Below are 12,263 nucleotides of genomic sequence, written 5' to 3'. Positions count from 1 at the left end.
CTTATTGCGCGCATCTTAACAGGCTTTGAATGCGATAGGTGAGATCGTGGTCATTGCTGCGAAGTCCTTCTAATACGAAGCTTCTCACTCCTGAAGGGAGTATTCTGCTCAATAAACAAACCAGTAAAAAAAAACCTCAACAAAGAGCTTAAATAAAAGCGCAAGGGCAGTCACTGGCCTTACAACCTGTTCTGGATAGATGTTATGTGTATGTGACGCAGTCTCCTGAGGGGCTCATGGGCGTTCCTGACTCCATTTACGTATTGAAGTAATCTTAATTACTCACGCTGTCAGTGACCGGCAGTTCATCGCGTGTGCAGCGATCTAGTGGTGGCAGTTGCAGTACCTCTGTAAATAAATATACAAATAGTTCAAAAAACAACTCTGCAAAGCTGAACTGTAAGTAGTAATTTTACAAAGCTTTCGCCGAGACTGTTCAAATAACTTATTTATAACCGGCTGACCGTGCTGTTTACACAGGTTATAGCGGGAATTGCAATTTCTGCCCACACGCGTAAGTCATAAACAAGATGAGAACAGACAAAAAATGGATATGGCATACCAGAACTTGCAACAGCTTGCTTCTTACAACGTATATTCCCCTTCAGTTATTTGGGCTAATGCCTGAAGAGATTCCTCAACATAAACATCTGCCGCTGTCTAGGGAAAGCGTAAATTGCCTTGCCTTTTCAAAAGCACGGGGTAATTTGTGTAGTAAGAAGACGTTGCTGCTGTATCACTCCGATGAATGGATATGTACCCGCTTCACTATTGTAGCCTACTCACCAAGTACGTGCCTACACCCTCACGCAATGAATAATAGTCGTTTCTGCTATTGATACACCAAAACAGTGCATTCCAAACTAATATAACATTATTATACCGAATATGATTATGAGTTTTATAACAATAATAGCCAATCGAGTCCCCAAGGGGGAGTAAGTTTCTCTGAAAGAAAATTTTTGAACTCGACCTAATTAAGGTAGATGTCAAATTTTCCTTCACATATTGTAGTAAGTCTGTGTAAAGAAAACGATCCGGTTAACCTCATACATCACTGTGCCTGCCGGAGTGGCGAACCACGAAGTACACCTTGCGGATTTTCTGCAGTTGCTTCTGAAGGATAAGGAGCCACGATTACCGTTTAATTGCTTACCCATGCTCTCATCTTCTATCGAATAAAACTGCGCTCACACAGCGTGCTACGTCCACAGGTTCATATGCCACCGAACGTTTGTAGGTTGCCCGCTTGACACTAAAATTAACAGGAAAATAAACGTTGTTATAGAGCATTCGAGCATTGCCCCACGAAATGATTCGACCCTCCGTTGAGGCTTGAAATGACCGAACGTGCTGTAGCTTGAAAGCTCTAAACTACGCATTTTCGTAAACAGGAAAACGACACTACTTAGTTAGAGGTTACTTGTGTTATCGTGGATTCTTTGGAGACAAAACAAACTACGCAGCACTTAATTTTTTTTCATATCAAGACGTGAGCATCAGTTGTCCGTTAGTGTTCGCCGAGTTACCTCGACAAGTTGTGCTATACCGAAACATCTCCATTTTTCTTTATGATTGGGCCGGACGGAAACACGTATTGCAGCAAAGCCAGAATGAAAAAAAAAATGGTCGCCACGCCGCCCTTCACAAGGTGATGTACAGCGAAACTGTTGAAAACCACTTTACGTGATGCTGATAGGGGAGGGTATGAAATGTTCCCCGTCGTCTCGGCGGGCTTGTCGCTTGCACTCGGATTCTCTGGAGGCAATTCTTGCCCTCGCCCTCGCCCTCGAAGGACGCCCTCGCCCTCGCAGGACGTCAACCCCCCTTTTCCAGAGAACATGCAAAAGGGGGAAGGGTGCTTCCAATTGTTCACAGGCGCCTTATCATCCATCATGCGGTTTCAATGCTTTTTTTGTGGTTTCCTTGTGGTTAACTCAGCTCTATGCTGTATGCCTGATTGTAAAGAAACAATGCGCTGGGCTTCTCTGGCAGCAAATGATGGGTCATGCCTAACCTGACGCATGCACTTGGTGTCTTGGCCGGAACAGCTGGATCCTTCCTGGGTTTTTTTTTTTAGGACGCGAAATTTTCCGACCAACGTGTGGCTAACAGCTTCACAGTAAAAAAAAACAAGCTTCGCACCACTCTTTATTGCAATCTCCTTCACAGGTTTACATAAGTGCTATGCAGAGAATACAGTTTTATGTAGAAATCAAGAGCTCGCATCAGATGTGAAGGAGGTAAGACGTTTATTTTGCATTTCAAGGTCGTTCTTTTTAGCCTCAGCTTCCCGCCACACTGCTTGCGCGAATCGGATGATGGCGCGTTGTATGCCGACTGAGTCAAGTAATTACGATATGTTTAATCAGAAACGTTCTTAGGCTACTTGCTTAGCACTGCCATGGCGCGCGATGGTGTTGCGCGGTCTTCGTTTCGGCAGATGGTTAGGGGGGAAAAGAAACAACACCTATTGGGGAGTGAAACGGTGAGTGGTGAGGAAGAGATACCAGCAACTGCTGCGCACGCCCAGTAGCTAGGCTGGACACCGTACACTGATAGATGACTAGGTCACGTGGCATTGCTCCTGCTAAATGGGCACAGGGCGCTGCTCTGGACAACGTTGTTGCTACGCGATGTTTCAACGACGCGCTTTGCTGCGGACGGCACGGCCGCTAGAATGAACTTCATGCTCTAGAATTAGCGCCTAAATGGGCTGGGTGGAAGTGGATTCTATTAGACTAGTGCGTGGTGTGACGTCAGGGAGAAACTGGAAGATGCGAACCGTTTACGCCAAATGCATACTACCCTGATTGGTCGGTTCTTTGTGGAGTTCGCACATACTTCCCTATTTTTCATAGACAAATTGTCCCAACTGCCACCTATTCAGAAGTCTACAAAGGGAGTGCGAAGTCGCTACACTTATCTTTTTTTTAATTTATTGCGATACCACCGACGCCATACGTGCCCTCCCACATGAAACTGCGCCACAGCCATTGTATGTGGACGCCTTGCTCGTGCTTGTGCCCGGAGTGGCGATAATGTTTGTTACCGTATTTAGCTTTGCCGAGCTAACTCTCGATTTCTGTCAACAAATCGTAGTGCGCAAAAGGATCTCAGACATCTCAATGCGACTAAGGTTCGGCAGCCATCATCATTATTAGAGGGCCGTGAACTCTCGTCATAATTTAATAGAGATCGCGCAGAACGGATTTGGTGTTGCATGACCTCTAAAACATTCCTAAAACACCAGCCACAGTTTGGGCTGGATCATCACTACGCATCAACTACAAAAATTCAAAAGAGTGTGCCGCCATAATTGCTTCCTACTTTCATTTATTCCTTCCCAGTTTAGTGTTTCAGCGCTGGGCATACCTGTCTGCTCCAATTTTAGGTGCGGAGTACCTTAGGACCGCACAATGTCCGTCCGCGTTCGTGCGCATGACATTTACAATCGCAAAAAAATCACACAGGCACCGGTAGGAGTCGAGCCTGTGTATGGTAGACCAGACAGAGTTAGTGTCAGTCGCCTTACCAATTGGGTTACGACCGTAAGTTAGTACCCGAGAGTCAAACGGCTTACTCCCTCGCTTATAACTGTGCGAAGTACATTAGGACCTCCCAGTGTCCGTCCGCGTCAAACCGTGCTCACACCACCATCAAGCGAAAATCGAGCGAAATTCGATTTGAGCCGTGAGTTTGAGTTTCATTTAGGAAATAATCAAGGTGCAACTCACGGCTCAAATCGAATGACGGTCGGGGCGGAAATCGGATGTCATTTCGAGTCCCCGTACTCCGCACCCTCGCCATCAACCACGGAGTGGAGATGCTGCCATTTTTCTTCATTCTTTCCTTTCCCTTTTTTGCCTATGTACCCTTTTCCACGTGCAAGATAGCAAACTAGGCTCTAGCCAGGTTAACTTTCCTGCCTTTCTTCTACATCCTTCCTTCCTTCCTTTCTTCCTTCCTTCTCAATTATGTCACCCAGCTTCTGGTGACCATGACTGCGTGGCTACAGCCAATGAGCTTGTAAAAATGCCGCAGCCTCTCTCACAGCACAGCAGCAATATTGATCTGCGGTGGGAGCGATGTAACAAATGACTCTGCCTAGCCCTTGTCGTGAATGCATGTTCCAGCATTTGGTTTAAATGCATGCGCACCTTTTTTCTGCAAAGTAAAGCCTAGTTTCCCTGCCGATAAAGTAAATCATCATCATCAGCCTACTCATGTCCACCGCAGCTCCACAATGCCCTTCCTGCCGAACTCCTGTATTATCTCGCCGTTCGAGTATGTCGTCTGAGTGGTTACAACACAACAGGAACGGGAACCTGGTAATTAAAGGCGCCGCCTTGAAGCCTTCTCGCAATCCCAAGAACACGTTTATTTCATTTGTACCTACCATCCTCAACACGTATAGGACGCCAGGGCTCCGCAAGTTCCCGGACAGCCTTCACCACGAAAGCCTACGCAGAACAAGTCTTCGGCATGGGCATCGAAAGTAAATTGTATATACCTCGAGCTCCCTCCTCCAGACATTCATGCATGTCAGCCCACCTTGTAAAGGTGGCCGTAGCAGGTGAGCTTTCAATGACCAATGCGACCCCTCAGTGACGTTTTTCTCCGATTGAACTCAGTTACGCATCCTGGATCCACTGACCCCATGCACCGGTTTCACCAAACAGACTTGATAGTAGCCCAGTAATACAAAATCCACTGTATCCAACCTTACTGCAAGCCAGTTAGGACAACATTTCTGCAGTGATCACCCTCCTTCAGTCTTTTACTACGTTCTCCAGAGTCGATGCACCTAGTCCTGCGTGACGTACCCTGCCCGAATAAATTGGCCAATTTCAACCACCGGAGTAGCATTCGCTGCTGGTGCCCTTTATCATGGTACGTAATACATAAACGAATTGTAGATGGGTCTGACTACTGGATTTTCATTTCTTAGTCAGCGTAAGACTGCGTGAGTCCGAAAGGGGTGATGGCAGGGCTCTGGTTAGGGAGGGTTTTATAGTAGGGACATACACGAGATCACACAATGCTCCCTGTACCGCTGCCGGCTAAACTGGCGCACCTCACATGCATCCAAACCAATTTCGGCTCTCTGGATGCGCCCCTCATGTCTATCACGCACTGTTCACACCAACAGGATTCTTCCCTCTTATAAACAAACCAGTGACAGCGCTGGCTGGTTCAGTAGTTTAGAATTAACTTTCCCGCCCTACGTAATATTGGCGTTCTAAAACAGCATTTCAAAACAAGAAACAGATTAAAATTCGTAGTTCATTCTTAACAAATATTTGTAATTATAGCTTGCTCATATTTTGATGCCTTTATTTCAAGAAAGCGCTTGGTTTGGTTTACCGCGCCTTGATTTATATATATTGTATCAAACATTGGGTTTTGGGTCTTATTTGATTTCGACTTACCGGCTGTTTGGTCATCTCTCAAATCTACAGGGAACTTTGTTCTGAATTCAGTGCTATTGCAGACGCCCAGTACACAAACTCCGAGCGTGAGATTAGCCGTGTAATCCCCTGTCCTATCATAATCCATCTGAAATGCGGTAGAATTTACGGGTGGTTACTGTAAGAGAAATGCATAAATATATCTCGGCGATGTAAGAAACGCGAAGGTAATCGAAACGCCGTTATCACTTGCAACACTACAGGAAACAAAGAAACACCTAGGTAGTCTTACTACAAAAACATGATAGTGTAAGCTTAAAGGCCAACTGCACTCAAATTTTGCTTTGCCTAAATTTGATCCGAATATGTACCTTATGCTGGCGAGAAAAAAAAAAAGCCTCGAAATCACAATGACTAAATCTTAAGCCTCGTAGGCACAAACACGCTAAACAACCCGCCGCGGAATCCCTCAGTAGAGCTTACATCGACAACCCCATCGTATCTCACGTCTCCTCCCTCCGCTTGCTCAGTCTGACTTTTCAAGTCAACCGGGACAACGAGACCACTCTGGCTAAACACCGACCACACGCCCTCCAAACCCTCAACATTCTACAAAGAATCACCACACGCTGTCATGTCATTTCCGAACCTGAACGCTTGCCACGTAATTTCTTCGTACTCCCTCGCTTTACCTTTTACCTACCCTGCTGTAAACTGACTGCCTCCGACAAAACAAAACAAGACTGCCTACTAAGGCGCATCTAACACGTTGTGCTCCTAATACGCCTGTGTCAAAGTCCCCACCAGCCGACTATTAGCCCTGAGCGTTTATAATACCCTCCATAAAATCATCGAAGCCCACCATAGCCAGCCCAGATAGCTAGACTATCGCGCGCATCCCGGCCGCACTGTTCTTGCAGCGACCCACGTGACGGCCCCCTTCCTTTTCATCTATGACTTCCCTTATTCCCACTCCGCTGCGCAGCCTCTAGGCCACTGCCGCGGAATATGCATCACCGCCACCACGTAGACCACCGAAGGGCCACGACAAGACCTCTGCACAACACCTTCCCTCCCCCCAGGCATCATTTACGCGTCGACGTGGTGAGCCGGCTTTCTTCACAACCGTCCTTTCGTCGCTCGACCGCCACCCCCTTCCCCTGTACGCACTCACAATACATACAACACCAGCAACCGCTGCTACGAAGCCGGCCATCGCCTTCGCCCTAGTACAGTTTCCCACACCCAGTGTCGCCCTTTCTGACTCTCAATCGGAGATTGGCTACTTCTCGGCAGGCCTGCTCTCCCCAGTCGTGCTCAAAATCCTCTCCCGTAGAACACTGCCCCACCCCGTGGCTCTGCTGTGGACCCCGGCCCACACGGGAACAGAAGTCATTGAGACGACCAGCCGTACAGATCAAGCCCTTGTCACCCGAGCGAGCCCTTCTTTTGGTCCTACCCACGGCACCCCCAGCACCCCCAGCTTGCGGGACGCTTTAGTCTCGTACCGGTACATTACCCAGCACTCCCGTCTCCTCTACGGGATATATCCTCGCCATACCCTTCCCTCACCGACTAGGCCGCTCGCAACTGGGGGCTACTTCAAACCAACACAACCCCCCGCCGAACTATCCTTCACTACGTGAAACCCATACTCTTACCTTCGCCTGTCTGCCTTCAGTGTATCGCGCTGGATGCGCGTTATCACTCTATCTACGAGTGTCACCACAACCCATTTCCCTCTTTCCCCTCCCATCTCACCCTGGAAGCAGGCCCTGGAGAGCTCCGACAGGGAAGTGCAGTTGGCACTAACCAAGCGGGCCGCCCACGCCACGGAGAAAATGGCATCCTACGCCAGCCCTCTCCCCTAAAACCAGTTTTAAATATTTTTTTCCTCCTCCTCCTTCCTCTTCTACCTCCTCCTCCTTCGCAATAGTTAAAAGTAGCTTGGCGCAGACGATGTTTGCACCTGGCTGAGAGCGGCCGATACAAGTTCCGCACGCCTTCTGACAAAGAAGGGGAACGTACCCAGTGGACCTCGAGTTTCTCCGACGTCTAGCGCGGCACACTGCCGGCTGAAAATATGGGTTCGACGAAGCTTTTTTGGCTACACCGCAGTGCTGTACCGCCGATAGCATCACAGTTTAAAACTAACCGCATAAGTAGTAATATCCGCCATTTGTAAATGCAATAAAGGATTAGAAATGGCGCTTCTGGTAATTCCGAAGTAAGCAAAAGATTTTAAGAGTGTAGCTCTTAAAATTTTCGCTTCGTAACTCGGTGTCGGCCTCGTTGTAACCGAGAGAACGGGGAGAACACCGAAGATAGACCGAGCATGACAGCGGAGGACGAAAGTATGGCAAAAGTGTGAGGGGGAGAGGGCGATAATGCTGAGCGGCGCGGGACACGTCTTGGAAAACCGTTTGCAGTGGCGCTCCAGAAATAAGCAGTAGTAGTTTATTGTAAAAAAAAAAAAGAGGAAGGTTACATGTGAAGATATATCCAGACGAGGGTCCCATAGTTGATACTGCACCGGGACCCTCGATACATAATTACATAGAAAAATACAATGAAAGCACCTAAAGACAATTTAAATAATCACAAGTCTCAGATTTGAACTTACAGAGCCGAAATGACAACAGAGCAATGTAAACCAAGAACTGATGTAACATTACCAGACAGACTAAATTAAAAAAAGAGAAGGAGAAGAAAAAAAAAGGATGGAACGAAGAAAAACAAACAGAAAGAAAAAGGAAAAGGAAAGGAGAAAAAAAGGAAAAAAAAGGAAAGTAGGAAAAACTGGACACACTACACTGTATTGTATTTCAAATCACAATTTAAAGCAAAACAACAGTTCAGAATGTGCAGGAAAAATGAATAGACCAAACAGTGCGTTTAAGCGATATCTCTAAAGAATTTATGCCAAGAGAGGACAAAAACTAACGCAGTTCAAAGGGCGAGTATTGCGCACGTTTAAAAGAAAGTGGGGAAAAAAAAATGAGCAAAGCGAATTGGAATGTAGCTGACACTGAAGAAAAAAAAATTGTATCCCAGTAGCAATACAAAACCACAAACACCCACATATTCAATAAAACCGCGAACAACCATGCGACAACAACAAAAACGATAAACACACGCAAAATTACACATTCGTACAACTACTGTGAACGAATCAAAACTGCAAAAGAAATTCTTTAAGTTGCTTTTTAAATCGCGATAAAGAAGAAAGTGACTTAATTGCATCCGGCAGACTATTCCAGCTTGAAATAGCGGAAAAATGCGAAGTCATTTTGCCATAATTTGTTGAAACTGAAGGAAGCCAGTAATAATAGTTTGCAGCGAATCCGGTTGGGTTGGTATTAGTAAGACAACTTAACTCAATAAAATGGAAAAGAAGTTGATTAGTCAGCAGTTTGAACAATAAAGTAATAAAGTAATAAAGTGAACAATAAAGTAAAGTCCTTTCTTGGGAAAGGGAAGCCCGGTACGACAGAAGGGGGAAATAGGATAGCAGGGACGTAGGAATACCCATTTCATGAATCTTCTTCAAAGGGCATGTAGTGAGCTTCCAATGGAAGAAGTAATGGTCCGGTTTGAGGTACCGATCTGGTTGTAGACTCCGGCTCACACTACTCGTACCAGACCGCTCTCAGGGGAAAAAGTGCCTAGCGTGGCAAGGAATAGGGTATTATGGTATGGGGGTAATCTTGTCAAAAACCATAGGGGAGTACCCTTTGAAGACAATATTGATGTCCTGCGAACGCAGCACAGTGCCAGATTAAATGGTTTAGGTCCGCGATGGAGGTCGCTGAACATTGCCGACAACTTGGGGTGGTGACTCCCCAGGGTGAATTCATTTCGATATTATGTGAAGGATGACAGCAGCATCGAAAGAGTCTTGTCAATTAAATTTTGCCGGTGCGTGGTTAAGAAGGGAAACCGTTCGGATAGCCAAGTGGGGTGCTTGATGCTAGGCGGCCTCGACGCTAAACTATGCGTCAATGAAAGCAAGCGTCTTCTTTTTCCAAGCTCAGAAAAAGCACGATGTCCAAGCACGCGCTGTGGGCTCCACGTACAGCAGTCCTTCGTCGCCCTCTTCATTTTGTGGCACATCTGAACCAGGTTGCATATCAGCGTTAGGTTCAAACACGATTCACAACATGCTCCGCTACGGACGCGCTGCGACATACCGCGCTGCGAGTAGCGCACGCCGCCGCGCGTTCGCTGATGACGCCATCACTTAGTGAGACGCAGCCCAGACCGAGAAGACCGCCATTTCCGCTGCGCTTTTATTTTGCAGAGAGTATCGGTATCGTCAATAGATTTTTTACTTAAAATATTTTTCACTCCAACAAATAGGGGGAAATGCGCACTTGCCAGTACATTTGCAATTGCATCTGTCACAGAAAACAAAGATATTTTGTCAATTCTCGAACACTTGCACTTCCACCTCCATATTTGCCGTATTTAAGCTGGCCTACCGCCACCAGCGCGCCTTAGACCCATCTAAAGGTTTCACTATTTAACTACAGTTGTTCTACGCGCGGGTTTAAATATTTGTGCGACTTTTGCCTCACTGCCTAAGTGAACCAAATAAGCCTTGGTCGTGGCAACCAGTCGCACAATGATCAGCCGTGGTTTTCGCGAAGTGAGAAAGATTACGAAACTGCTCCTCTCCTGAACCATGACCTGCATTATTTTTTTCAATCACGAAAAAAATCTTTTTTGTGTTATATTTAGTTTACTTGAAAGTAAAATTTTATCGACTGTCCATCTCTCTGGTGAAAGTAGAAAACAGCGATACAAAGGTAATTTGTTTTAACAATTATTGAAATGTAGAAAAAACACCCGGGGGACTTTTGTTAGTGCGTCAGACCCCCTTAGGGGTAGAGATAAGTCAGGGTTCACGACGGGTATGGCAGGGAAACTGCAAGGGAAAAATAGTGGATTGGGATATGAAATGAAGAAGAGTATCCCACACTGCCTTCGCTAAATTAGGTGGGTAGCAGGGACGCAGGAGATCATTTAATGAATATGGTCGTAAGTTACCGGGAAGGGTGTCTTGGAGAACCTGTCTTTCAGTTTGAAATCGAGGGCATGTCCAAATAATGTGTTCAGTGGTGTCCGGAATTTCACAGGCGATACACATGCCTTGCTTCTCGGCCTTTTGGCTAACATTGAAGTGTCGTCAAAGGTAAATTCATTTGTGCTTTGTTGCATCAGCTAGCTTTGGAATAGAGCGTGCAGTTTCATATCCAGCTTGCAATGGACCTTTTCTTGGCCAAGAAAAGCGCTCGTACCGGCGAATACGAAAAGCACAATTGGTAGCTTTTTCAGACAGGGTCACCGGTGGCGCTATTTTCTAAAATTTCTAAGCACGGGTACGCCATTGGTTATATCTGAAAGGCTTGCTATGCAGGCACCCCGCGCGCTCGGCATGTTTTACTTCGTGCGCAAAAGCTCTTTTTGAGTGCGCTGTTGACGAACTTCAGTAGGTCTTCTTATGCTGCCGGTTGAGCATCCGATAACTTAGTGCTTCTGCAGCTGTACGCAAATGTCAATCAGTATGTATTTGGAGTCGGGTCCCGTGTCTCCACCGCAGTCGTCAGAAGCAGCATATGCGATAAGTGCGAACCACCAAAAGGAATGGTGGGGCCTGCAAGCACATGCGCAGAAAGAGGACGCGAAAAAGGTCTGCTTGATACTCGATGTGTAGCGAGGTGAAAGTTACCGGGATGATATTCACAAAGCTGTCTGCACGTAATGTCATAGTAACAATATTTTTGTGATTAACTTCTGCCTGTGCGCGGTTTGTTCGCTTCATTGATTTGATTGATTGTGGGGCTTAACGCGCCGACGCAACGCAGGCGATGAGGCGCGCCGTAGTGGAGGGCTCCGGATTAATTTTGACCCCCTGGGGATCTTTATCGTGCGCCGAAATCTCGTACACACGGGCGTTTTTGCTCTTCGCCTCCATCAGAAAAGCAGCCGCCGCGGCCGGGAATCGAACCCGCGACCTCGTGCTCAGCAGCGCAACGCCTTAGCCACTGAGCTACCGCGGCGGGTGTTTGTTCGCTTCAAAAAAGACTTATAATAGCCGAGGCGCCGGCCAACCAAGGCTGCTTTTCGATATCGTAGGAGCAAGTAGCTTTGTAAATCAGAACCCACTTTACTCGCAGTGAGCAGAATTGAAAGTGTGGCTGTTATTCTGATGCAACAATAACTGTTGGAGGGCTTACTTCAACTCGGTTTATGGCAGTTGAGATGTCGGAATGGCGCCTAACTTCATTAGCCTCGGTTAAGTGTTAGTGAAAGTTCTGGCGAAGTAACAGTGCGAAACCACCCGCCGCGGTGGCTCAGTGGCTAAGGCGTTGCGCTGCTGAGCACGAGGTCGCGGGTTCGATTCCCGGCCGCGGCGGCCGCTTTTCTGATGGAGGCGAAAAGCAAAAACGCCCGTGTGTACGAGATTTCGGCGCACGTTAAAGATCCCCAGGTGGTCAAAATTAATCCGGAGCCTTCCACTATGGCGCGCCGCATCGCCTGCGTTGCGTCGGCGCGTTAAACCCTACAATGAATCAATCAATCAACAATGTGAAACCGGACGCTACCTCGCGCATTCGAGGCTGCACTTAGCGGCCGCCGGTACTGGCCACTTTTTTTTTTTTTTTTTTCATTTCGGTTCCGGAAACGGTAACCTTCGCAACGTTTTTCAGTTCCGTATCTCCCCGCCGCGGCCATGGACAGAAGTCGGCCGGCCGCAACTCTCGCCACCGCGGCGCTGCGGTTGCGAGTTGCGCGAGGAAAGCGAGCGTCGTCTGCTGGCGGGGAGCGTTTCGCTCGGCATCTCCGGTC

The 12,263-nt window shown here is 47.3% G+C and overlaps 1 protein-coding gene across 1 annotated transcript in view; it reads right to left on the bottom strand.

Annotated features, from left to right (window-relative positions):
• The window catches only part of LOC144144511 (uncharacterized), a 78,408-nt gene that overhangs the window by 32,184 nt on the left and 33,961 nt on the right, over positions 1-12,263 (bottom strand). The window contains exons 7-8 of the mRNA XM_077675989.1: positions 5,433-5,559; positions 287-348 (exon numbers count right to left, since the gene is read on the bottom strand). Coding sequence (XP_077532115.1) covers positions 287-348; positions 5,433-5,559 — 189 coding nt within the window. The remainder of the gene's footprint in view (positions 1-286; positions 349-5,432; positions 5,560-12,263) is intronic.

The sequence above is a fragment of the Haemaphysalis longicornis genome, unplaced genomic scaffold (genome assembly GCF_048455015.1).
Source record: "Haemaphysalis longicornis isolate Haplotype H1 unplaced genomic scaffold, Haemaphysalis longicornis Haplotype H1 scaffold_7, whole genome shotgun sequence".
In the NCBI taxonomy this organism is placed as follows: domain Eukaryota; kingdom Metazoa; phylum Arthropoda; class Arachnida; order Ixodida; family Ixodidae; genus Haemaphysalis; species Haemaphysalis longicornis.
The sequence above is the reverse complement of the archived record's forward strand: the minus strand, read 5'-3'. Positions and strand labels throughout refer to the sequence as shown.